Source organism: Cygnus atratus, chromosome 3 (genome assembly GCF_013377495.2).
Source record: "Cygnus atratus isolate AKBS03 ecotype Queensland, Australia chromosome 3, CAtr_DNAZoo_HiC_assembly, whole genome shotgun sequence".
Taxonomy (NCBI): Eukaryota; Metazoa; Chordata; class Aves; order Anseriformes; family Anatidae; genus Cygnus; species Cygnus atratus.
The window spans coordinates 24,902,868-24,929,255 of NC_066364.1; the positions used below are offsets into that span (position 1 = coordinate 24,902,868).

The 26,388-nt window shown below is 40.5% G+C and overlaps 1 protein-coding gene across 1 annotated transcript in view; it reads left to right on the forward strand.

Moving 5' to 3' along the window:
- The first annotated feature begins 3,444 nt into the window (after nt 1-3,444).
- AGPAT5 (1-acylglycerol-3-phosphate O-acyltransferase 5) overlaps nt 3,445-26,388 on the forward strand; it is a 60,773-nt gene continuing 37,829 nt past the window's right edge. Inside the window, exons 1-3 of the mRNA XM_035543089.2 lie at nt 3,445-3,897; nt 21,602-21,671; nt 21,879-21,994. Coding sequence (XP_035398982.1) covers nt 3,679-3,897; nt 21,602-21,671; nt 21,879-21,994 — 405 coding nt within the window. The 5' untranslated portion in view covers nt 3,445-3,678. The remainder of the gene's footprint in view (nt 3,898-21,601; nt 21,672-21,878; nt 21,995-26,388) is intronic.

The window sequence follows — 26,388 nt, forward strand, 5'->3', positions numbered from 1 at the left end:
CCTGTACCTTATTTCTCAATACATAAATGGAGGTAATACCAATAAATCATCTCACAGGATATTGTTGAAGATAAGACCATCTACAAAGGTTTAAATTCTAAACCTCGAGGCTGTTTGACTTGTATCTAATGTGATCTGGCTTTGCTAAGTCTAACTGATGATTACAGTGAGTGGGTGACAGAATTGTGAAACACCATCATGGGACTAAGTATGAGAAAATTTCTTAACATTCCACGTTGGTATTTAGAGGCACAATCACTGTCATTTTTCACTATAAGAGGGAAGTCTGGTATTTTTCCAGAGTTTGGTGAGTTTGGCCAGTTTAGAGGCAGCAACCACTGGCTGAAGAACCTAACACAAGAATAATTAAGTTCACACCAAATAATTAGGTTCACACCAAACAGACTCAGATCCTCAGGCATGGCAAACAGATGCCTGTTTCCAGCGTTACAGGCTTGTTTATTCTTTCAAATTTCAAGACTGTTCTGAAAAAGAAAATGAAATATCTTAACAAGTTTGGAGTCCTAATTTCATAATGTGGTGAGTTTGCTTCTTTCAGCTGAAAGTAAAATGCCTAGGAATTTAGTCAGTTGACAGATTGGCATTACAGTTAAAGGAAGTGTAATTAGGAACTGTGCCTTCAGAGGATTCAAAATTAAAAATTGTAATGAGGGTCAGAGCATTTTTCTTATTTTGCTCTGTAGTCTAGAATGTGAAAGACCAGTGGTCACATTCCTGTGGTTCAATTCAGAATGATCTAGCGTTAAAAATACTTATGAATCAAGAGAAGCAAGGAAGAAGGCAGTGTCCTAGATCTAATTATTGTGGCATAGCAATTTCTTGAATTGAAAAGTTTGGGTTTCACTCAGTTGCAGACATTTCAACACCGTATTACCACATCATATTGACATAATTATACTAGGAAATTTAAAAAGTCCAAAACCATAGTACAAGGGACTGTATACCTTTCATGTGACTAAAAACTAAATTGGTGACCTCTGTGTTTACCCATTTGATAACATAGACTTGATAACAAGAAGAATCTGTGTTAAAAGAGCCTGTTGAAAATATCAAATGATCAAAAGCAGAAATGAATTGTGTGAACATGTGCATGCCCTTGTGCGTGTGTGCACTTGGTGTGGAATGGTGACAGATTAAGAAGGTGAAAAAGCAGCAAATAGAAGAAAAAAATAAAAATTTGAACATTACTGTAACAAAAATGGAAAAAGAGGGGGCAAGTTTAAAACATGCAGAATGTAAAATACAGCAAAGTAAGATCAAGCGGTCTTATTTACTCATTTGTAATACAGCAGAAAAGACATTCAGAGAAACCAAGGGGCAACCACTCTAATGCTGGTGAAAACATGTCTTTTAGTATATTATGATTTCAATGTGTATCAGTGCTCAATTTTATCACTGGACTAAATCTGACTCAAGATAGGAACAGCCATCCATGTAGAACAGCCATGTATATAACCACATACAAAAGGACCCTGAAATCCTAAGCTGAAAGAATATTATTAAGGTTGCAAAGTCAAGCACTTAGCTATGTCAGGAAACGTCAAGATTAAGACTGCTTGAGTTCAGCTATGGTACCACTTTTCCACTAGACTACTATTGCATTCAGTACATAGAATGTGCATTATGTCTTGATGAGTTTGGTATTTTATTCCCCCCCCCCTTTTTTTTTTCAGCATGTGTCTTCAGTTCTTATTTATTACATGGTAGTCAAACCATCCTCCAGTGGCAGAATTGTTCATTTCTGCAGATTTTTTAATTATTATAGTATCCCAGTTCTTCAGAAGCTTGAGTGAACTTAACCTCTCAAGAGCCTTGTAAGGAAAGATAGGATCTTATCTATATGGAATTGGAGGCCTCAAGTTCATTCCTTGATATAAATACTTTTATTCCTTTCACATTCTCTTCACTGCAACTCATCTCTTCAGGCTGTTCACTGAGACTTGAATGCCATCTCATAAACTCACACTCTGTTTTCAAACCCAGCCAGCTGATTTTCCCCATATTTTCCCAGTCCTTTGCCACTTCACAATCCCAGTTCACTTTTTGTCTTACAAACTGCTAATCTACATTTCCCCCTTCTAACTGCAGTTTCACTAGCCAAACACACCTAGTTGCTCTGAATCCTAGTCTGTCTGCAGTCTCCTTTGAGCAGCAGCATGTCTGGATCCTCTCCAGTCTGCCCTACCATTCCAGTCCCACGAGTGCTCGTTCCTGCATACCTGATTCTGTCCTCCTGGCCTCAGCTTTCCCCTCCCTGTATTGAGTTGGATTACATTCTCCACCCTGTACCGCGGTGAATTACTTTCTCTTCCATGTGGCCATGCTGCAGGCATCACAAAACAGAAGCTTCTTCCTCAATTTTCTGAACAGCCAGAAAAACTGCCTGCCGAAAGAGGCTGTGATGGGGGAAGCGCTTCTCTTCTGGTAGTGCTGGGCCAGGGAAGTGCTTTCAGTTACTCAGTGAGGGCAGAAATGTAAATACTGATCAGGCCAGAGGCCCTGGCAGAAAGTCTCCCCTTTTGGAGGGGAGAAAGAAATAAAGCATCTTGTAAGGGACTTTAAAGCTATGGTGCATGCCAAATATGAGTTCTCCCTGCAGAGCGCAGCACCCCTGAGGCGGTTCAGAGAAAGGCCGCCACAATACTTCAACCTATCATCTTTCCCCCAGTCTTGTTGTGCTGAACTATTCGGATAAAATTTTCAACACACGTTAAAGAGCCGTCAGCGTGAGGTAAACAGCAGCCAAGGACAAAGCTTGTCCCAGTTAAAGTCTGGCAGAGGAAACAGTCTTAACAGAAGGTATTGAGCATCCACTTCTTTTGTAAGGATCCTTACACCCCATAACTAAGTTACTACTTCTGTAACTACCCCTTCGCAAGCTTCAGGATAAAATGTACTTTTTTTTTTTTTTAAAAAAAAAAAAGGAATAAATAATTATGTGTGCTTGAGTGTAATGTGAAACTTCCTCTCTGGCAAAGTTATTACAGAGTTGTTTTCTACGAGACTCCGTGCACTTTCTTTAAGGCAGCTGGTGCAGCTGCTGTTATGGGGTTCACCGGGAGCCAGAGGCCGGGGGCAGTGGGGCCACCCCCGGGGGAGACAGAGCTTCATTTACAGTACGTTGGGCTTAAATGAGTGCTAATTACAACCGATAAGCGTGAGTGCCCCGCCTGGCAGCGCACCGCCCTGTGAGGGAGCAGCCCCACAGGGGTGCCGCGGCCATTTCGGCGCGGGGCTGCGGCCGCCCGCTCCCAACCCGGCCTGGCAGCGGCGGCAACAACGCCGACCCCCGTGCCCGTGCCCGTGCCCGTGCCCGTCCCCGTCCCCTGCGGCCGTGATAAGCGGGGCGGAGCCACCCCACTGCCCGCCCGGCCCGGAAGCCCCCCCGCGGCTGGTGAGGGGCCGCCTTCCTGCCGGCGCCGCTCCTCCTTCTCCTCCTCCTCCTCCTCCTCCTGCGGCCGGGCAACATGGTGGCGGAGGCGGCGCTGGGGGAGCCGTGAGCCGGTGCCCGTTCCCGGGGCACCCAGCTGGAGGCGGCCGCCTGGCGGGCGGGCCCGGCCCGGGGCGAGGGGAGGGGAGGCGAGGAGAGGAGAAGGCGGAGCGGGCGATGCCTGAGCCCGTGCGGGTGTGTCGGTGAGGCCGGGAGCGAGCGGGAAGATGCTGCTGTCGCTGGTGCTGCACACCTACTCCATGCGCTACTTCCTGCCCGCCGCCGTCATGATGGGCACGGCGCCCACCTACGTGCTGGCCTGGGGCGCATGGAGGCTGCTCTCTGCCCTGCTCCCCGCACGCTTCTACCGCGAGGTGGACGACCGCCTCTACACCATCTACCAGAGCATGGTGCTCTTCTTCTTCGAGAACTACACGGGCGTGCAGGTGAGCCGGCTGGGACGGGACCACCGCTGGTGGCGGTGATGGTGGTGGTGGACCTGCTGTAGGGTCCCCCGTGCCCACCCCGCATCCCTGCGAGGGGCCCGGGCGGTCGCTGCCAAGTGAAATCCCAGGGGAGGAAATCTCCTGCTGCTGGCAGCAGGTGCAGGCTTCGGCCTTTCCCCTCCAGCAAAGCCTCCAAGACCGCGAGGAAGACTCCCGCCCGCGTCCTGGCCCAGCGCCGCCTGACGATGCTCTTCGAGTGATGCTTTTCACGGCGTGCCGGTGTTGTGTTCGTTTTGCAGGTCGGAAGGCAGAAGGGACGTTACAGCAGTCATGCTCGGTCAGCATCCGAGTGGCAGCCTCCTTTGCACGCTTGAACCGCGCGGCCTGTTCCGCGCACCTGCGGTACTGCACTGAGAGTTGATAAGGAAATTGTAGCTAACCATAATTGCACTTCATGCGTCTACAGGTTTCTAATAAATAGATTCTTCACCTTTAAATTATTACAGCTTCACAGTTCTCTTACAGTTTGCCCGCTGCCAAGTTTCGGTCCTTAAATTTTGGATCAGCCATGGACAGGGATTACCCAGTACCCCAGAAAGCACAGTCCAAAGTTTCAGGTTAAGAAGACAGAACTGGAGGCCTCTCTTGCACGACCAGGGGATCATTTGGGTGCAAGTAATAATACCTCACTTAACAATTTTCTCATCACGTTACATATTTGAAAGGGCTACACATTTATTTGCAATTTGAAAGGTAAATAAGGAGACTTTTAATTCTGTATTTAAAAGATACTCACCGTGCCTCAACCTGACTTTCAGTGTTGCTGAGTGTATAGAAGTGTATTTGAAGTTAGTGTCAGCTGTATGTGCTTGGGAGTAAAGAATAACAAGTGTTTACATGTTGATTGGCATGTTACAGAGCCGGTACAAATAGGTCCTTCTTGATATTTCCAGCTAAGTTATTCATCCACTGACTTATGAAATGTTTCTTTCAAACTCAGGCTGGGTCTCCCCTAGTTTCTGCTCCCAAGCTGCAGTTGTAGGCCTCACTTAATGGAAACCCACAAAGCCAGCTACACAGAGAGCAGAATTGCACAGTTTGACATCAGGATGAATAGAAAGGATACAAAAGGGAAGTGAGATCTTCTTTTAGCCTTGATTACTTTTTGACTGACTCAACTTGTAACTCATGTAACCTCACCCTTGTATCTTGTCCAAATTAGTTAACTTGTGTTATGATTTACATCTTTTTATTTTTAAATAAAAAAGGGAAGGGGGAGCAGTAGTTCACAGGTTAAGTACTTACTGTTTTATCTGCCTTATTTCTTTGTCTAGCATCTTTTAATGCAGGCATTTTGATGTGTAGTAGCACACTTTGGTAATTAGCTGCTGAAAGCAGCAGTATAGTAGTTTAATTCAACCCCTTCAAAGATTGAGAGCAAGAAAAAATCAAGATATAAATTGTAACAAGAAAATTATTCAGTTTTCCTACAAACATTGCGCACAGAGTAGCAACCACTTTAAACTTTTGATTAAAAAAAAAGTTTTCATAAAAAATGCCTATCATGTAAAGGTACAGGATGGGCAAGGATAACCAAAACAGACAAAAAGGCAACCATTGTCTGTCAACCTTTGGTTTCTTTGGTTACATTGATAGAAATTCTTCCATACAAACAGAAGAGATAGGCCTGTACAGGTGATGAGTTAGAACAACATCTAAATAGAGATGCTTTGTCAGAGTGAGCAGCAGATGATATTAGGAGGAGAGGAGGTGATGCAGGCAAAGCTGAAATAAAGAATCACAGAAACAAAGAAGGTTCACAAAACCAACCTGGCATATGTTATAGGGTAAGTGAAATAGTAACCAATACTCAAAGCTAAATGAAAACATGGAAAGTGTGGTGCGTATGTAGGAAGGTAAGAGGAAGAACCCTTAAGATTTGTGTTTCATTTAAATGGAAGAGATCTCCGATATACTTAGGGAGGAGAAACAGGGTGTCCTTTCAGACCTACCCATGCAAACACTGAACACGTTTAACTTGAAACTCACAGTGGAAAGTTAAGCATGTGCCTGAATGTTTGAGATTGGGATGGTAACTTGAGAGCTCCTGTGAATTGGTTGTTTTAAGGCATGTAATTAAATGCAGAAGCGTAACATCATTATATGCAACCCCCCCCCCAGAATATAAGAATATTAACTTTAGTAGCTCCGTAAAGGCAGTTGTATGGGTTTACGAACGTTAAGACATCATAATAGCCATAGGAGGGAGGAGTTCAGCATCTCTTTGGGGTCCGTTAATTTATTCAGCTGATTTAACGTTATTGCAATAATTTTTGTAACTGGATAAAAGGGAGGCTAAAAATTTGATCCATCAGGATACCAGGACATACTGCCTAGTCTCACTGAAGTCATTAGGGTTACACAGACACGTAAGTGATTTACTGAATCAAAGCCTTAAGTGACTTTCTTAGCACTGCCACAATCTCACCCTATGCAAAAGAAAAATGTCTTTAACGTTGTGTTCTGTTCTGCATTCCTTGGATTATTATGCTTAGAGTGTTTGTGGTTTTTTGATACAATAACACTCCAAGGCTGTTGTGAATAGTTGAGATGTCTGACCTTAAAATAATAATTTTGTTGGAATTCCCATTTTTAGCATCAGTGGAGTGTTAATAGACTAAAAGTTGGTTTGGATTTTGAACATAGATTATTTTTTGACTCAATGAAATAGTGAAATATCTTGATTTTTTAAAATCTATTTTTCAGGAAAATGATGTATCTGTGCATCAATGGCTTTTAGTCCATAGAGTATCTAATCCTGTCTTTCCCTCATGACCATATGTGCAAACATTTTTTCTTATTTTGTACTTGACTTGGGTGTTTCAAGCCAAGTTTATTAAAACAAAAACTCTAGTTTGTGCTAGGAAGACGTTTTATCTTTGTAGCACATACTTCAGTTGTGAAATGTAACCAGATAAGGTGATACTCTGAACTGTGTGTCAGGAAGTCTTGAAACAGTAATAATTCCTTTTCTCTTAAGTATTTGGCTTGAGATCTGAAATAATTACAGAGCAATAATTGCTGTGAACCACTTCTGAGTATTTATATTCTAAAGAATGGCTCATGAAATATCTAAAAGGTTTTTTTTTTCATTTTCTCATACTATAAATACTTTTCCTTTTTAAAGTTTTAGTCAGACCTGTTAATTTTTTCCACCAGAAAGATTTGTTTTGGAAAGCCTAAATAGAACTTGAGCTAAGATGGAATCAGTTTAGGTTTTTCCAACAATATTAGAATTCTGTAAATTAATTACCAAAAATAGTCCTATTGCTAATCATCATGCAAGAGTTGGCTGTAGAAAACTGAAGAACCAGTATTTAGAGTACAAAAAGCAAGCCAGAATTTGCCAATCCTGAAAATTGGGTAAACTGTACAAAAACATTATGACTATAAAGTGAAATCCTGTAGTGTTTTGGAGATTTGTCAGTGCAATTGCAGTTTGGCAAATATCCATGCATTTCATTAAGGGGCTATAAATATATATAAAATTAATCTATACGTGGCATTGTGACAGTACTCTTCAACAACCTCCAGGATTATCAAGTCATAGTAATGAAAATCTGTAACGGTGGTTTGTTGGGAAGTGGAACAGGGAGAAGGGCCCTGTTTTGGCCCTGTGTTGCTTTGGATGGAAATGCAATTACATTGAATCTCACCTGCCCTGCTGTAAGCTGCAGGAGTGCTACAATACTTTTTTCTAGGATGAACATATATGAGATGCTTGAACTCTGTAAAGTGAGTAGGCAGTCTTAGAGAGCAAAGGGTGTTAATTTTACCAGCGATGAGCCAAAGCAGTCACTGACATAGACAGGTGCAGTTCAAGTGCATTGGAGGGCGTGCATTTGCTTGTGCTAATTGTAGATTTGGCCACAGGTTTCCAAATCCTCAAGTAGCATGTGAACAGTGTGGTTGTCTTACAGCTTTTGTCTTTACTGTGCTAGGGAAGTCCAGACTCTTCTATTTCATGCAGCACAGACAATAGACGATTGCATCTTAACACAGAATGTGAAAACCAAAATGACTGCAAATATGCCTATAATTAGGGTGTTTGAAGGGCTGAAAAGACTAGTAATTCAGTATGATGAGTGCTATCATCTCTCTATGACCCTTAGCATCTTATCCCGGTTGCAGTCAGGGTGATGAAATTAATGCCTATTGTGTTTGTGCACATGTTTTGGATCAGCTGGGATCAGAACGTTCTTCAACCTTTTTTGTTGTAATTGTGTTTGATATTTTGTATGGAGTGGCAGTGAAGAAATAATAAAGAAATCATCACTTGGACTGCTTCCTAAAGGATCATTTTCCATCTGAAAGATTTTGACAATTGCATAAAATCCATGGCTGAATTAATGTGCGTAGATTTTGTTCAATGCTTGTGTCAGCTCTCTCACCCTACCCCCACTTCCTTCTGAACACGAATTTTTGGAAGTGGTGCTTTCATTAAAGGCATTATGAAATTCTATTTTTCTTTGTCATCGCAGGGCTCTGGAAGGGCTGAGAGAATCAGATGCAACCTCGGTGTTGTTTTGCATAGCTGTGGTGTCTCTAATAATTACTTTAGAAAATATGTGAGATCCCAGCTACACAACAAAACATGCTTACTGGGCTGATACTGAAGCTTGGGCTGCTGTGTAGTGACAAGGTTGAGCAAATCAGAACTTTTCAGGGACACTGTTACTGAACTCTGGACTATACTATGCTGCAGAGTGGAGCCCAGGCCCCAAGTCTTGGCTTCCTGGGAAGCCTGTGAGGAGAGCTCAGTGTGAGGTTGGGATGTGGATGCTTAGTGTTGTAGCCTTTGGCTTATTTGCTTTGGAAGAGAGAGGTATGAGGTCTGCACTCAGCTTTATTCCCAGGACAGCAGCTTTGCCAGGCTGGGCCATCTGTGCTGCAGGCACTCTCTGCTTTCCTGTTTGAAGCTGTTCCATGGTGCAACAGGTAATGCAGAAGGGCCCAACTGGGGAGAGGGAGGCAGCAGAAGTGTAAGGGCAAAGCTGTAGGAGGCTCACGTCACAGAGGTGCTTTCTGTCCCTAGATACATCAGGGGCTGAACCTCCTCAAGATGAGGACCTGGGCAGATGCCACTACCAGAAAGATAAGAGGAGGTGCTGCTTTTCATCCTTCTCTGGTTGTATTTGCACAGAAGGTGCTGATAGTAGCACTTCATGATCCTAATTTTGTAAATGTGCGCCTGAGGTCTCTGAGCTCTCCACCCAGTGTGGGCAGCCAGCCCGACAGCTTTGAGTGGGAGAGTACTGGGAGGCACTGGAGCTGGGAGGCACAGCTCTGCCGGCAAGGCCAGGTGGGACAGCCTTGGAGGACTGTCATTTTGGCAATCCTGCTACTGGACCTGGCTTATAGCACACTGTGGAAATGGTATCATGGAGCAGCAGCAGCTCTGGTTAGGCGACGTGGCCACTTTGTGAAACTATGTTAGCTGGTGAGTGGTTAAGATAAATCGTGAATTGTTTATGGTAGAAATAAGTCTAATGGTAGAAATAAGTACTGGGGGTTGGAGCAGTGCTGAGATTGAAAAGGTAATTGAGAATGTAGCGAGGTGAATCATTTCTGTGTGGTAAACATTTGAAAGAAGACCTGCTTTTTATAATGAAAATTTTCTGCTGTTATACTAGCTCAATGAAGGCAGTTTACCCTGGCTCATCTCATTAGGGATTTTGGAAAGCAGCTTTCTCCAGGCGTATGTGTCTTTTATAGTATTACGACAAAGTCCTATCTGTTATTGTAGCAGAAATTAAGTGATACCTGCTAAGCCTAAGGGATGCTGCCTTCAGATTGAGACGGATGTCTAATTTTAGACTCTTACGTGCCACTGTGGTGTGAGGCAGCAAAAATAGGTACATTAGGTATGTAAGCTTTGTGTTCTTTCTTTTTTAGATATTGCAGAAGACATATTTGCATATATTTTAAATTTTGTTCTGACTGCATTTGGCTAGTGTTGTGAAGCTAAAAGTCCTTGGTGGCGGTAGTTCTTTTGGGTATCAGCAAGCATTTTTATTTGCTCCAGCTTCTGGCACTGGGGCAATCTGGATAGAATATAGTATGGAGGGACTCCTTGGTCATTGCTGGTCCTGATCTCCTCCTATCCCCCTGATATATGAAAAATAAAATCAATTAGTTACAAATTAGTTCTGTTAGCTCTTTTAGAAAGAACGTATCAGTTACCCAAACCAGAACTACCTCTGTTTGGGTTCCTAATTCAGAAACTTTGTGTGGAGCTTTGCCTGGCATATATTTTCTAATTGGCAAGTCACAAGTGAATCTGAATTTCATATCAGCCTTATCTAATCTTGTCTGCAATTTAAAACTAAAGTATATGTTTTCAGTCTAAAAATAGCTATGTATACCTAAGAAAATCCTATAAACATAAGTATTTGTCAGGTAAGAGGAGCTAAGGAGTCAAAAGACGGTTTGAAAGCACTTACAAAATTCTGCTTTCAATTACTTAGCCAGTGAGTTTTACAATACTGTAGTTTGATATTAAATTTTTCTGGTTTAAGATATTCAAATTAAAATAGATTTATATTATATTCAGTTCTTAATGTAAGTCATCCTAATATTGCCTGAGCTGTTATATTTTGAAATACAGATGGTATTTATCACTTCTTTCTTAACCTGCATGAGTTTTATACGCCACCTTCTTTTTGTGTTTAACTCTGTTTTGGTAGATTCTGGGCCATGGAGTTTTACAGTGTTCTTCCATGCCCTTTCCTTCTTCTTGCATAACACATCCAGATGCTTTATGTAAGGGTGACTGTTAATTGAGAAGTTTTTCTCCTAGTACTATACCATCAGACACTGCTCTTGCTAAGAGAAGATTCTATTCGTAGTTAAACATTTGAGTCCAATTATTTCCAACTATTTACCTCAGGCTTACAGGGTGTCTTTTTTATTCCTCAGTTTTACTTGCCTTAGATAAAGTAGGCTCAGATGTCAAGGATTTTGACATTACAATTATGAGGAAGCATAACTTCTCAGGGGAAAAATGCATTCTTTAATCTTTGTTTTGTCAATTTGAATTTAAGCTCTGAAGAGATTTGGGATGAAAAACAGGGAAATTATTTTCTTCATTTCATTTCTGTCACTTACTACTTGTCATCTTCTCTGTTACAGCTCCTCAGTGTGGGTCTAGGAAATCATGTACTTCATGCTAGTTTGATTTTTTTTTCCTTATTTTTTTAGATATAAAACTAGCTACCTGCGATTTGGTTGAATTTCTGTGTTTGAGCACATATCTAAACATGAAGAAAAACAATATGACTTGTAACTGTATTGCGGTAGTTGCAATAATTTTTCCTCTTGAACTTGCAGAATGACTTGAAGACTTGCTTTGTCCATTTTCTAAAGCTACTTGTCCATTTTCTAAAGCTACTTGGGAATCAGAGGGCATGCGTGTTTCTCTTGTGTAAGCAAACATGGCTCACAGTACCAAGCACGTGCTGTGGTGGCATGCAGAGGTGTTAGAGGGATGGTAACTTTGGTTAGTTTTTGAGGCTCACTCAAGTTTACTGTGTTCAGATCTGGAGCCAGATAAGTTGCAGCAAGTTCAGACACCTCCCCTTGTGTTGTCTTCTGTCTTGTCTTTGCCTTTTCTTGGAAGTCTGTAATGCTTAAATGATAAATATTTATTGAAAATGATATGTGGAAGAGCTTTCTTACTCCACTATCACAAGCAGAGAACATGGAGTTTTTTTCATCTTACTCTTTCACACACATCTTGACTCATTGATAACTCCACACCAGTTCAGCCCGTACTTGATATAAACACTTGTATGAGTTTTACAGATGAAAATTTAATCAACTCTTCCTAGGAGTCCTTCACATTTAGAAGCAAAAATCCTATTATAAAGAGCTCTAGCTAGAGGAATGCTGCAAGTAACATTGCTGCCACAAGGTTTCCTGCTTCTGGCTGATGGGAGATGCGCAAAAGATTACATTTTTAGAACATGCTTAATGTATCAAGGCATCATAATTGCTAGGTTTTTTGTTTGTTTGGGTTGGTTTGTTGTGGTTTTTTTTGGTGGGAGGAGGGGGAGGAGGCGTTATGTACTTCCCACTGCAGAAGAGTAGCAAAATAAATAACAGCTAAATTGATGTGGGTCACTTTTTCTTATTTTCTTAAAAGAATGGAAAATTCTGTGGAAAAAATCTCCAGAGGTGCCACAGGATTATGAGGGAGAGTGTTGCTCTCCTAATGAAACAGGTAGAATACTTCCATGCCCCCCCGGTTTTGCATATTACCAAGATGCCAGATGTTCAGGAAAACTCTTCTGTAGAAATCTCAGCTTATAAATAATCTCCTTTCACTTATGTTTATGTATTTGAAATGTGTGCAGTACTTGTGTTTTTTGTTGTCTTAAAAAAAAATGTAATTATTGGGCATTTATGGTAAGAGTCATGTAGATGCTCTAACTTTGACTTTCCCAAATGGTCATTGACTGTAATTGTGTGTCACTTCATGGTCTGTGTCACAGAATTGCATTGTAATCAAAAGCAGGCCAATTGCAGAAAGATCCAGTAAATGATTTTGGCATTGGAAGTATTGAGAATGTAGATGCCAAAATCTGTCACCAGTGCTGAAACAATTAAGCTATATGGGTGCCTTTTTAATGGTTCTTCAGATAGCTAAGGAGTCCAGGTATGAATGAAATAATTGTGCTTTTAAATTGAAGTTTTAAATTGTGTTTTAAAGTGAAGTGCTTGAACCATATATAACCCTGATCAGAATGCAGAAGCAAAGCTCCTGTATCAACAGAGTACTTTTAAATATGCTGGCAGAACTGGGGACCTCAAAAACAGTTTTGTCTCTTACTTTCTATTGAAAAAAAAAAAAGGAAGAAATGGTGATATTTCTCTATAACTTAATGAGTGAAAGCACAAACTGTACTCATGTGTTCCATCAGTTCAGCTCCTTCTACGTACACATAACCTCACCACTTTGAAAAGCTGATTTAGCAGTGTGTTTTCAGAAGAGAGAATCCGCTGTCCTTAGATGAACCTTCTAAAAGCACTGAGCAGTGTGTTAAGGCACAATGGGATTTAAGATCTGCATCTGTTTTTGGTGCTTTCAGTGGGCTACATCCGGGTAATTCAAAGCTGGCAGACTTGGTTGTGCAGGTCTTGTGAATCCTTTTCTGCAGCACTGAGCTCTCCTAGAAGCCAAGAGCTCCTTTGTCTGGGTTATGGTTGAATCAAGTCTGGCACCATTGCATAAATAAATACAAACTAGCAGAACTTGCTCAATATACTGTTTTGACAACTTACTCCCTCTGAAATTACTCTCTTGTTCAGGTTGGATATCCCAATTATTATGCATGTATCACAGAACTTTGTGCTACCACCATGCCCCTTTTAGAAATGCACTGATAACCAACTGAATTGCCCTCTGAAAGAGGAGTTCCAGAACTATACACATCAATCTCTAAGTGATGTTAGACTGGTGTGAATAAAGGTATTTGTCATGTTGTGTTGTAAATCACTACATGAGGCTTTGAGGAGGACTATAAATAAAGTCAGGTAATGCTTCTGTAGGAGTAAGTCTATGATGTCTCAGAATTCTACATAGCATCTGTGAAAGATCCAAGCAGATAAGAATTGCAAACAAATCTAGTCCAGTTAAACAAAAATGATATTGCCCATCTATTGACAAGTGTTTCCTTCCTCTTACAGGACTGTGTGATTTTTGTATTAAATAAGAGTGGTAGTTGTTATTGCTGTTACTTGATTTTCCGTGGTACAATGATGGCAGTGAAACTACCAAGATTTTTCTTCAGACCAACTGCCTGCAGCAAAAATTACTTAATTCATTGTATAAATAGAAAAATAACTAGAAAAAGTAGGCAACTAATTTTTATAGCCTAAATATTTTAAAGTCTTTTCCATGCTAAAATACAAAAAAAGTAGTCAAATGCACACAGAATAAGACTCTGAAGTTTTATTTTTGCTGATAGATATTATTTTATTAAAAATATTAACGTATGTTTTCATTAGCACACTAGGTAGCTGCATTTCCATTCAGGTTTCATTGATTCTGATTATTTGGGAAGGAGCTTTCCCTTAATTAATGAGTGAATTCTAGTAATCTCTTTAATTCAACAGAGAAACTTTAAAGCCTTTATATTCAGCAGCAGAACTATGCTGCTTCTGTACATGTAGCTGGTGCTGTGCCACTGAATGAAGCGTAACTGCTTATGTTTATAACAGTTCATCAATTTAGACCGTCAGACCAAAACGTAGAATGAAAGCAAAAATGTACAGGCTTCACCCTTAACGTCAGATGGTATGATTCAGTCATACATAATAATGTTCCTAATATAGTCTTATTGCAAAAAGGAAATAAAATGGCAACAACTTCACGTTGTGCTGTGGTTTTGGAGTTCTGGGATTTCTGGTGCGATCAAAAGAATGATTTAAAGAACAATCTATGAATTTCATATAGAAATCTCAATGTGTCCCATAGCTCAGTCTCTTGGCAGTGGTTTTCTTCACAGAACCCCAGTAAAATAAATAGCTGCAGAATACTTGAGTGAGCTATCTGCTCCAATAAAATGGATTGCATTGGGAATTTATGGTTTGGTGCTGAGCCTGAGCAGCTGACTTGATCAGTTATGTTTTGAGTAGGTAGTCTCTTTGACTAAAAGACGTTATGATGTATAATTATAATATGACCATTACCTAAAAATTGTGTGTGATCTAAAGGTATTTTTAGGAAGAAATATATTGAAAGGTAAACATTTTGCAGTGCTAGAGATAAAGCAGCTGACAACTAAATTGTGCAATTTTTCTTCTTTCCCACTCAACCTTTCATCTTCATGCATTCCCTTGAGCTTAGATGTTGCTTATGGAAAATATTAAGGACAGTGCAAAGTTTTGAGTCTGTAAAATGGTGGAATCCTCCTGTTCAGTGTTTGGGGGAAGATTTGTATCTTTATGGTGCAGGCAAGTGAGACCCGTATTTGTTAAATGAGAATAAAAGTGCTTCCCTATCTTCTGTGAAGAAAAGCTAACATTTTGATATGCTTATAGTAGGGCATCTGAATACCTGAGAAATTTGTCAGCACCAAGTACAAGGCCCCCAGTTATGTCCTGCCTTGAGCCTGCTTCTTGTCAAACAGGGTAAATAGATCCTGTGATCTGAGATATTTTGTTTAGAATCACAGAATCATTTTGGTTGGAAAAGACCTCTAAGATCATCTAGCCCGACCTTTATCCTAGCACTGCCAAGTCCACCACTGAACCATGTCACTAAACTCAACATCTACACGAAGATCTCCAGGGATGATGACTCAACCACTTCCCTCGGCAGCCTGTTCCAATACTTCACAACCCTTTCAGTGAAGAGATTTTTCCTACTCTCCAACCTAAACCTCCCCTGGTGCAACTTAAGGCCATTTCCTCTTGTGTTATCACTTTGGTGCTTGGGAAAAGAGACGGATCCCCACCTTGCTACAATCTCCTGTAAGGTAATCGTAGGGTGTGATAAGGTCTCCCTTGAGCGTTCTTTTCTCCAGGCTAAATAACCCCAGCTCCCTCAGCCGCTCCTCGTAAGACTTGTTTCCTAGACCCTTCACCAGTTTTGTTGCCCTTCTCTGGACACGTTCCAGGGACTCTATGTCCATCTTGTAGTGAGGGGCCCAAAACTGAACACAGTACTCGAGGTGCGGCCTCACCAGAGCCAAGTAACTTCCTTAGTCCTGCTGGCCACACTATTTCTGATACAAGCCAGGATGCTGTTGGCCTTCTTGGCCACCTGAGCACACTGTTGGTTCATATTCAACTGGCTATCGACCAATACCCCCAGGTCCCTTTCCACCGGCAGCTTTCCAGCCACTCTGCCCCAAGTCTGTAGCGTTACATTGGGCTGTTGTGCCCCAAGAGCAGGTCCTGACACTTGGCCTTGTTGAGCTTCACAGAGTTTGTCTTGGCCTGTCGGTCTGGCCAATCCAGATCCCTCTGCAGAGCCTTCCTACCCTCGAGCAGACCAATACTCGCACCTAACTTGGTGTCATCTGCAAACTTACTGAGGGTACACTTGATACTTCCATCCAGATCACTGATGAAGATACGGAAGTGGCCCCAGTACTGAGCCCTGGGGGACACCACTAGTGACCGGCCTCCAACTGAATTTAATTCCATACACTGCAACTCTTTGGGCCCGGCCACCCAGACAGTTTTTAATCCAGCAAAGCTTATGCCTGTCCAGGCCTTGAGCAGCCAGCTTCTCCAGGAGAATGCTGTGGGAAACAGTATCAAAATCCTTACTGAAGTATAGGTAGACCACATCCACAGCCATTCCCCCATCCATCGAATGCATCACCTTGTCCTGGAAGGAGACTGGGTTCATCAAGCAGGGCCTGTCTTTGATAAATCCATGCTGACTGGGCCTGATTTCATGGTTGTCCTGTAAGTGCTGCATGATGGCACTCAAGATAATTTGCTCCCTGAGCTTCCCCAGCACCAAAGTCAGACTGACAGGCCTGCAGTTCCCCGAGTACTCCTTCTGTCCCTTCTTGTAGATGGGCATTCCATTTGCTAGCCACCAGTCTAATGGGACCTCCCCTGATAGCCAGGACTGCTGATAAATGATGGAAAGCTCAAAGGACTGCTTGTGTCATCAGGCAGATTTTCAGAAGGACAGAGAACTTCCCACAAGATACCTGTAGCACTAGAATTTAAGTACTGTTGCAGTAGATCTTAACAGAGCAGCAATGCTGCAGAAGTCAGCTTGTCCTGGATTATGCATTGACTTCAGAAGCCATATCTAGTAGTTGCTTTTGGAGGTTTGTTGATGCAAGCTCCACCCTTTTACCACAAAATTATTTCCAGATTTTTTGACAAAAAGATGAGAAATGTATCCTAGGATACCAATTATTCTAATAAACACTCCAGTTGTAGTAGTGCCCAGCTCACACAGAAGCTCTTGTTCCAAAGAGCATGCAGTCCAAGTTACTAAAGGAGTCAGGAAGAAACAGCAAAATGGAGAGAACTGCATGTTTTGAGGGGAGCACAGCTGAATACATGAAGTTTGTACAGTTGTTTTAAACGATTGCTGGATTTCTGGAATGTTCTGTTTCTCTTGTCTTCCTCCAGGAGAGGGAAGGAAAGTTCTGCTATTACCATATTTCTGTTTTAATCCTTTCTTCTGGTTGCTTTTGGCTGTGTGCTGGAAGCTGAGCTTTATGTTTTATATTCCACCTTTTTCTCTGCATTGCGCCCCAGTGCACATCAGTTCTGTTGCTGAAGTAATAGCAAAGAAGGGAGCATTGTCCTGCAACTCACACCTGGTTTCCATGCAGAGGGAAGAGGGGAGGGAGGGCCATGAAGTCTGAGGAGCCAAGAATGAGTGTGCCAATGCAATAGGACATCGAATGAGATGGCCCAAGTTTTTACCACCAATAACCATCTGTGTTGCCATACTTCCAGTGAAGCAGAGGTGTGAGAACTGCTTGCATGATCACCCACATCCAATTACCACGCTGAGGTTATCTCTTTGCCAGGAGTTTGATGTGGTCACCAGTCAACCTGCGTGCAGGTCTTCTGATAGTGTGATTACTTTTCTCTCTTGAGGTAATTTGTCATGGCCTTATTTACTGAGACAATATAGCTAGGATGTGATTAAATGAACTATTTCATTTTCTTTGGTATGTGCAGATTTCCTAATCAAGAAATCAAAATCTAATTCTACCTTGTTGCTGTGCAGCCTTGTCAAATTACAGTGTATTCAGGTGTGGCTGCTGTGCAGGACTGTTTTGCATAGCTATGCAAGCTACTGCACTTGCACAGCCTTGGCTGAATATATTGCACTGGATACAGAAGCTGGTGTCACCAGATCACCCTGGAGTCCCCATTTGCATACCTGGCTCAGCCTAACGTTGAATTAGTAAATTCCCCCTTCAGGAGAACTTGTGGTTACCTCCTGCTTGTGCATCAGAGCTTTGCCCTTGATGCCTCTGAGGCGTGTCTTGTGCCTGCTCAGCATGTGAACAGCTGGGTCCCAGCCCTTCCACAGAAGGGAATTCATTAACATTCTCCTTCCCTTATCTGAGACCAACTGAATTGGTCTAGATGATCTTTCAAGGTCCCTTCCAGTCCCTAACATTCTGTGAATTGGGTTTGATGGCACTGCTACATAAACAGATGTGAAAGACCCGTATCAACAGCAGTGGTATTACCTGCTATTGCGAACTGGGCTGTGAAGCATCCAAAACATGACTAAACCCGCAAATTTTAATGCTCTATACCCAAGTTATGTTTGCAATGGAAGACTATAAATCTGCATGCTATTTTCCCTCAAATCTCTGTTTAATTTGGCTTGCTGTGTTGCTCTTTATTGTGCTTTTCTTTTTTTTTAAGAAAACGAAACAACACCTATTCAAATGAATAGGTTCCTCACTTGCTTCGTTGTGACAGACAGAACATTTTTCCTCTCAGTCTTTCAAACCGATCGGTAGGTAGAATATATACGTATATATGCTGTGACATATCACTCGGGTGCTTGCCTGCACTGTGGTCCCTGGATATCTTCTGCACCAGCAGTCTGAAAAGGAGTTGGTTGCTCTTACACAGTCCTCGGCAGCAGGGAGTTCTGTGGAGTTACAACTACAAGCAACAGTAGGGAGTCAAAGTGTTTCTGGAGACCATTAAGAAAAATATTGTGTCACTTCCTTCCGCAGCTGCAGGAGTGGGTTAGGTGCTCTGGTGCTCTACCACTGCAGCAGTAGGTTAGGTGCTCTGGTTCACCTAAAAGCTTCAGATCGCCAGAAATTGAAGGCAAGGCCTGAATGCTTCCCCTGCTTACCCACCAGCAAACGAATTCCAGAGAGGAAAGAGGCAACATTTCTGCAGGATTCAAGGCTCTAACTCTTAACCCTCTATAAGTATGGTCTGCAAAAGTTTCCAGAAACACAAGGCTAAAACAAAAATGCTTCATTCTCAGAAGGAAAGTTACATGACTATTCACAGAGTAGGGGTGTCCTGTGATAGCTGAAGAAACCTCTAGACAACAAAGGCTCAAAGTTTCCACTGTTCTCTGGTTGTAATAATAACTATATCGTATAATTTCTAGCCCGCAGTTCCTGGCCGTGAATGTTGAATATGTGAATAGCTGCTCGCTGGCTTTTAGTGAACTGTATGAGCCTTTTGTTGAGACTTCTGAACTGAACGATGCTGTGGTTAAAGCTGTGGCCTCCTCTTAGACTGAGCCATTCAAGCAAGCAAAATAGTTGTTTTTTTTTCTTTTTTTTTTTTACTCTTTCCTTCACTTTGAAATAAAATATCCTTTCTTGTGTTTAATGAGAACTAATTATAAATAGGAGCAGATAGATCCTTTCAGTTCTGTACAACTGCATGGCTGTGTGTTCTATCACAATTGAAAAATTTTGGTCTGTTACACATAAACATGTTTTGGCTGGCTGTTACGGTAAGACTGTATGTCGTACGCAGAAATCTACTTACAGTAACAATGAGAGGGTGTTCCTCTGGGATTAAAAAGTGAACCACATCCAATCCTATTGAAATAAAAAGTAATACAGATTAACTGTTACATTTGGCAGACACAATCTTATATGTTTTTTTTAAGGGAATATCTGTTATATTTGTTTTTACTGATGTAATAGTCACAAGTGAGTGCTTTAAATTGTGGTTCTGATCACACTGAGATTTTGACTTTGTACACAAGAGAAAGCAGAAATTTTTAGAAGTTAAAATAATAAATTAAGTATTTCAAACCATGTTTATTTTTTGTGTGGGCTAGCTCTTCCAGTGTCAAGGGCAGATTTTGTTTTCCTCTTGTTCATATTTTCTTACCTTTTATGAAAGCATAGACATCAATCAGGACTTTCTGTTGTAGTGATCTGTTGTATTGGACCTTTTCACTTCCTCTAAAGCAGTCTTTGCCAGGAACTGCACAGTGGAGTCTTAACTGAAATTAAAAAACAGTATTTGTGGACCTAGTGCTTAACATCACTGGCAGTATACACTTCAAAATGAAGCTTTCACTCTGTAAGTGAGAGTAGGAAGATAATTTTTTATTTCAATGAAATCTTTGTACCTGAATTGTAAGAGCAGATCCTTTGATGCTACCTTGTACTAAATAGCATGTGGTAGCAAGACTGTCAGAAGGAAGGTTATAAATTCTCCTTGAACTTTAATGAGAAAATTACTCATACAGCTTTTCAAAATCTTGTTTGAATTTCTTGGAAACTGTTCAGAATATACTTGTCAACTGGCTGGTTACAAATAGTCAGTTAAATGTATTGTACATGCATTTTCTGGAAAAGAATTCAAATAAGTAATATCCTCTTATGTTCTCCCTACTGTATGCTGGATGATCTCTTGTGCACATATTTACTGAATATCTCAAATTGCCAATATATGATATCTTGCCTTGAAAGCAAATCTGATTATCACTGCAGCTGCAAAGAAGCAACAGCATGAATGTAAACATGCAGCTTTTTGTGGGGTGTTTGCCTAGTGTTACCATACAAAAAGTTACTCATTGGTATAACAGGTTAACTGGCACATTTTCCAGAGCTGCTTGTAAATGTGCTGTAAGGATCAATTTGAGACTCAGCACACTAAATGATTTTAATCAAGATCTGAGTGTTAGTTATATCTTCCTGATAAAATATCCAGACAGTCCCGACTGGGGAAGTAGTGATAATAAGTGGGTAAACCTCCCACATAGCGCTTTTGTTTTGGTGAATCCCATCACTGCAAAGAAGAATATGTCTTTAATACAGCTAATTTCTACAAATGAGGAATACAACCCATTAGTATTGGGAGGGTCAGGGGGTAATGCTAGCTGGAAAATGCTGACTGGAAAACTAAGCTAAATTAGATAATGGAAGTGTTTATAATAAACTGCTGTACAGATTCTTCAGTTGAGAATTGAAATGGTTAAATTCAGCTTCTCATTTTATATCTGAAATAAATTTGATTGAATTAATCCATTTTCAAAGCTGTTTGGATTATGATTACTTCTTCTGCATCATGCTCTTAACTGTGCTCTCAGAAGGCTATTTCACTCCTAGGTAGTTACTTTTGAGGGAGGAAAACTGGAAGGTTAAAAAGGGATCTTTAAAGTAATGGAGAAGAACATAATGTAACAAAAGCTGAAGACCAACTTAAAGACATCCCTGCCCCACCGGTCTCATATTTTTGTTCATTCTTTGTGGTTAAAATTGTGGCAAATGGTTGAGATTTTTTTCTTGATCTAATCTAGGAAAACATACAGCTTTAAATTGAACTGATCTAATAACAAGTGCCTGGCTGAAGCATATCCTATATGTTACTGATGTGATTTATGAAGTTAAATGATGGTTTTGTCATGGTTCCTTTTACCTTTAATTGCATTAGAGTAGGGATCTTGTGGTTATAGGTTGGCATCAATGGATCCCATTGTAAGGCTGAGGAGTAAGAACAGAACAGACTTCTTGTGCCCTAATTAATTAGTATTAACTTCCTTGTTGATTGCATGATGTGTTCTGATAAATTAATGGGGTTAATGGTGCTAATTTGCTGGCAGTTTTCTTGGAAAACTGGTAATTACCTCACTGGATCTTGTCACTGACTAATACAGTGAGTATAAACAATAGACTAACACTTCTTTTTTTTTTTTTTTTTTTAGGTAATAATCTATGGGGATTTGCCAAAAAATAAAGAAAATGTAATATATTTATCAAATCATCAGTGTACAGGTTTGTGTGTTTTTTTCTTAACGCTTCTAAAGATCTGCTCATCCTTTTGCTCTGTCCCTTTCTAGCCTTGCTCTAATGAGCTCTTAATTAGAACTTCTAGTTCAGAAAACTTTAACGATATTTCGATATACAAAATGTGCTTTTTGTTTTATCAGTGTCAGTTGAGAACTGGTTTAACTGAACATTTTGGACTTTTTATCTTCGCAGTTGATTGGATTATTGCGGACATGTTGGCAATCAGGCAGAATGCTCTTGGGCATGTCCGGTACGTTTTGAAAGATGGGTTAAAATGGCTTCCATTGTACGGGTGGTATTTTTCACAGGTAAGCCCATTCATTTTTTCCTTGCTCTTTGTGGGTCAAATATATATGATGTACTTGCCTTCTATTTATCATATGTAATGGGAAGATGGAGTTCTGAGCTGATGGTTGTTTGAACATGAAAATAGCTTCTTTCACTCAGTGTAGTTAGATGTGTATTGTAGTTGAGATACCGTTATTAAAAATCAGTTTACTCTTCTAAATTAATGCTTTTTATGGTCAGTGTTTATTACTAGAATTAAAGCTGTACAATCTGTTAGTAGCTGTTTCAGAATATTCTAATACTTCATTCTTTTTACAGTCCAAATGCCCACTTGGCAGTAAGTGAAAACAGACTTTTTTCTATGTTTTTTTTTTTGGTCATGCTTCAAACTGTGTGTAAATTCACATTTTTAGTGTGCGTATTTATTTATTCATTAAAACAATATAAAAGAGGCATTTAGGATAGCATGGAGGAGAGGCAGATCCCAGCCTCCATGAAATTGTTAATGGTTTTGCCTTGGGCTTCAGTAAAGCCAGAACTCTGTAAACCTAAATGAATCTAACCATATTCCTATTATTACTTCTTACTTTCTCCTCTTCCTACGTTATGCTTCTCTTGTTCCTTTTAGTTTGAGAGCTCAACCTGATGTGACTCAAAGTCATACAATTACAGAAGAAACAGTGGGCCATGTTGATTGTACAGACGACATACTGTGTGATCGTGATGTTTAATCTAAAATGGTGGAGAACAATGTAAATGACATTTACCTCTAAACTCTTCTCTGAATTTGTCATCTCTATTCTTTGCTTTTTCTGAAAGCAGGACTGTTTCTATATACAAATGAAACAAAATGTAGTTTAGGTAGGTGCTTAATTGTTAGGATAGAAATGGATTAAGTTTTGGATAACTGCTCCAAAGTGCCTGTTACACAAGATTCTTCCCCTTTGGCTTCCATCTTTGATCTTTACCTGTTCCCTGAACATTAATCTGTTTTCCTCACCCTTCAGAAAAAAAGGGAGAAACCTTAGAAAAATACTCTTGCTAGAATACTTTGAAAAATATTTTGCTAGAATTAGGCAGTTTGAATTGTCAAGAGTCTCAGATATATTGAGAAAAATGCGATACTGAGTGTGATTTCAACTGTATATTAGCGTGTAAAGAAAAATATGAAAAACAGGCAACTTACCTCTTCTTGTTACTGAGGAATGTATTGTCGATGATGCTTGTCTTTTTTATGCCTGGATCCAAAGTAGAACAACACTCCCTTATACAGCAAGAATGGTACAGTGATAATCAACTGCCTGTCCTTGTCATTGTGTGATTGACTAGACCCAATCTGGTCGTGGGCTTATGTGCAAATTGGAAGCTTTACTCTCTTCATCGCTCTTGGCTGCATGTTCCTATGTGTGTCTTAGCACTTGTACTCTCGTATCCATAAGTCAAATCAGATCAATTGATTTTTAGATCAGCAAAAATAGGAAAAAGGGTTGAGCATACAGGCAGTGGTGAGGAGAGGGAAGGAGGTAGGACAGCTGTTCTCTGGTACTAGGCTACAGCTGAATTGGTTGATTCTGAGACTTTGCCTCCAATAAGCTACTGCAAGTTGGATTGGATTTAGAGAGTGATGGTCAAGGCGGAGTACAGATCCACAGACTGCCTCATAGGGGATGCTGAAGACTAGGAAGTGCCTCAAACAGTGGCCTTTCCCAGCAATCAGATGTTCCCTTCTAGCTTTGCTGTAGGTGCCTACACTGAGTTCAGAGTCTTGAATCATGTCACCTAAAATGCCCATCTCTAGAGAGAGTGGACTCTCTCACTTTTACTTTAGAGCACAGGTAATGGTTGAGGTTCCCACTTTCACTGTGTAAGTGGTTAGAGTGTTCCCCTAGGTACCAGCAGATCCAGGTTCAATGCTATTTTCAGCCTGACAATTGAAAATTTCTGTTGTCCTTTGCATGAGTGCCATAGGCAGTGAGTAGGCTGTAAAGCTAGGCTGGAGCATGTGTGGTTGACATCTTTTCTTCAGAAATTGCGGTGTTTAGAAAAGAATATGCAGCAGAGAAAAGCAGAAAACCATATGTGATTTACTTTTATTTGTATAGGGGTTGCTCTCCCAGTTCCCTAAATAAGTACAAAATATCATACCTGGTTGTACCTCAATGAGGGTATCCACTGGGAGAAAATGGACTTCTCTGTTGTCTAATAATAGTCTCTACCAATGACTTTGGTTCTCTTCATTTTTCTTCCACTGAAGAGAAAGAGACCACTCCGTTGCATGGAAATATTTTTGCTGTTTGTACTTGCCTGTAGTCATTACATTTGTGGTGATTTAAGTCGGAGTTAATTAAAATACAGGCAGGATATCTATTCCATCTGCTATCGCTAAGTGTCCAAAATCGTTTTTTTCAAGATTTTGGAAAATTACTATTGCTATGTGGAATATCCGGTGCTCTGTTTTCTGATTGATATATTGACTGTTAACAGAAGGTTCCTGTGGAAATTAATCCGTATGTAGGCTACACTTTTAATCAAAAAAAAAAGAGAACCTGTTCAGCTTCATGTTCCTCAAAATATAAAACTAATACAAGATGTGGGGGCTATATATATCTATATAGATAAATAGTTACAATTATATAAAATTAATTCAGTGACACAGATGAAAGGCAGCTTACTGACAATGGTGATGCATGTGTTTGAATTACGGATACGGGATGCAGCAGGACTGCAGCGCAAGCTAATAGGTATTTTTATTGTTTTTATCACACCAAACAGTGCAAAAACATAAAACACTTCCTGCCCTTCCTGTTGATGTTCTGTCAGTGATGTCACTTACACTCCACTAAAAGTTTCCAGAGCCACGTAGTTACGACATGCTCACGGAATTCATATTCCCTACCTCAGGTAAACATCCTGTTTGGAAATAAACGTGGTCTGGATGTCCAGGAGAGCGAAATTCAGGCACAAAGGAAGTATATTTGTAAACATAATCCATTGTTGACTGAGAGAGGGGCTTTTAAAGTACAGCGGAAAAAAATCAAAAACTTAAAAACAATACTTCCAGAAATGTGTTTTGAAAAGCATTCATATATTTGATCTCTTACTGAAAAGGAAATGCAATACAAATTGGGGAATTTGAGCTGTATACAATTGCATAACTGACATTCTTCTTTGGAGGCAGATATCTAATAGCAAAGAAAAAAGGAAAAGAAACACTTAAATTAACCTGTTATGTTCCGGGTTTTATTTATTGGGTAGATGGATTTCTTTTCATAAAACTGGTTTTATTATTTTTGGGTGGATCTAAAATTTGCTTTGCCCTATCTTACTGTGCCAAAATGCAGCCAGCTCTTATTCATCTTATACCACCTGGTGAGGCTAGGACATAATAGCGATAAATATTTTTGATATCCCAAAGTTTGCTTGACTTTTTAACATAGGAAGTAGGTCTTTTCTGTTATTCAGCATCAGCTCATGTATGCTTGTGGTTGTTACCGAATTTTATCTGATTATTTAGCTAGTGTGGCATCTTGCCTCCTTAGCTTTGTATCCCTGTGCTGCAGGGAAGCTGACATATATGTAGTTGGGTTTTGTGTAGTGAGTGGTGATCTTAAAATATGTAGTTTGTCTGGCCTTGTGTTAAGTGTCTGTATACTCATATTGACATGAGAAGTACAAATGTATTCCTGAGCAAGAAAGAAGTCTGAGGTGGGGACACTGAGATTGTCTTTGGTGTTGGGTGTCCCTGAGCAAACTGTACAACAGTAACTTGATTTCTATATGTTCACCAATTTAAAAAAAAAAAAAAAGGAAAAGGTGGTTCAGTACTTTCCCATTTTACTGCAGCTGGTTAGTAATTTGATAAATAAGGGAAGACTTTGATAAACGAGGGATGGCTGGAATCAAAGCTTGACATAGCTGAGTTCACACAGAACAATGACTTACAAATTATGTGGAAGTCTTGTACAGTAGATGCATTGTTTCTCATACCACACTGAGTTTGCCTGTCCTGGGAGCAGTTGTGGTGTCACTTTGCAGCATAAGACTTCTACGTCCCTTTAATGCTGTCAGATCTTAAAGCAGCCTTACATGTGAAGTGTGTAGATAGCGTGTGACTCTGTTTGCTGCACAGCTGATGGAAAATTTTTCTGTTCATGACATCTATCCAGGGCTGGTAAACTGCTAGCGTGCTGGGGCTGATACGATGCTCAAGCATCTGCTTAAGGCCAGGCTCAATGGACTGGGTGGTTCTGTTCCCTGCATAGTTTTGGTCCCCTGCCAGCCATAACCACACAGTGGAGCATTGCAGCTGCACCTTGGAGGGAAGCACAGATAATAATGCTAAGACAGAATATTTAATATGGAGTTAATGCACCGTTGACTTTCTTTCCTTTTCACTGCAGCTTTTGGAGAACAA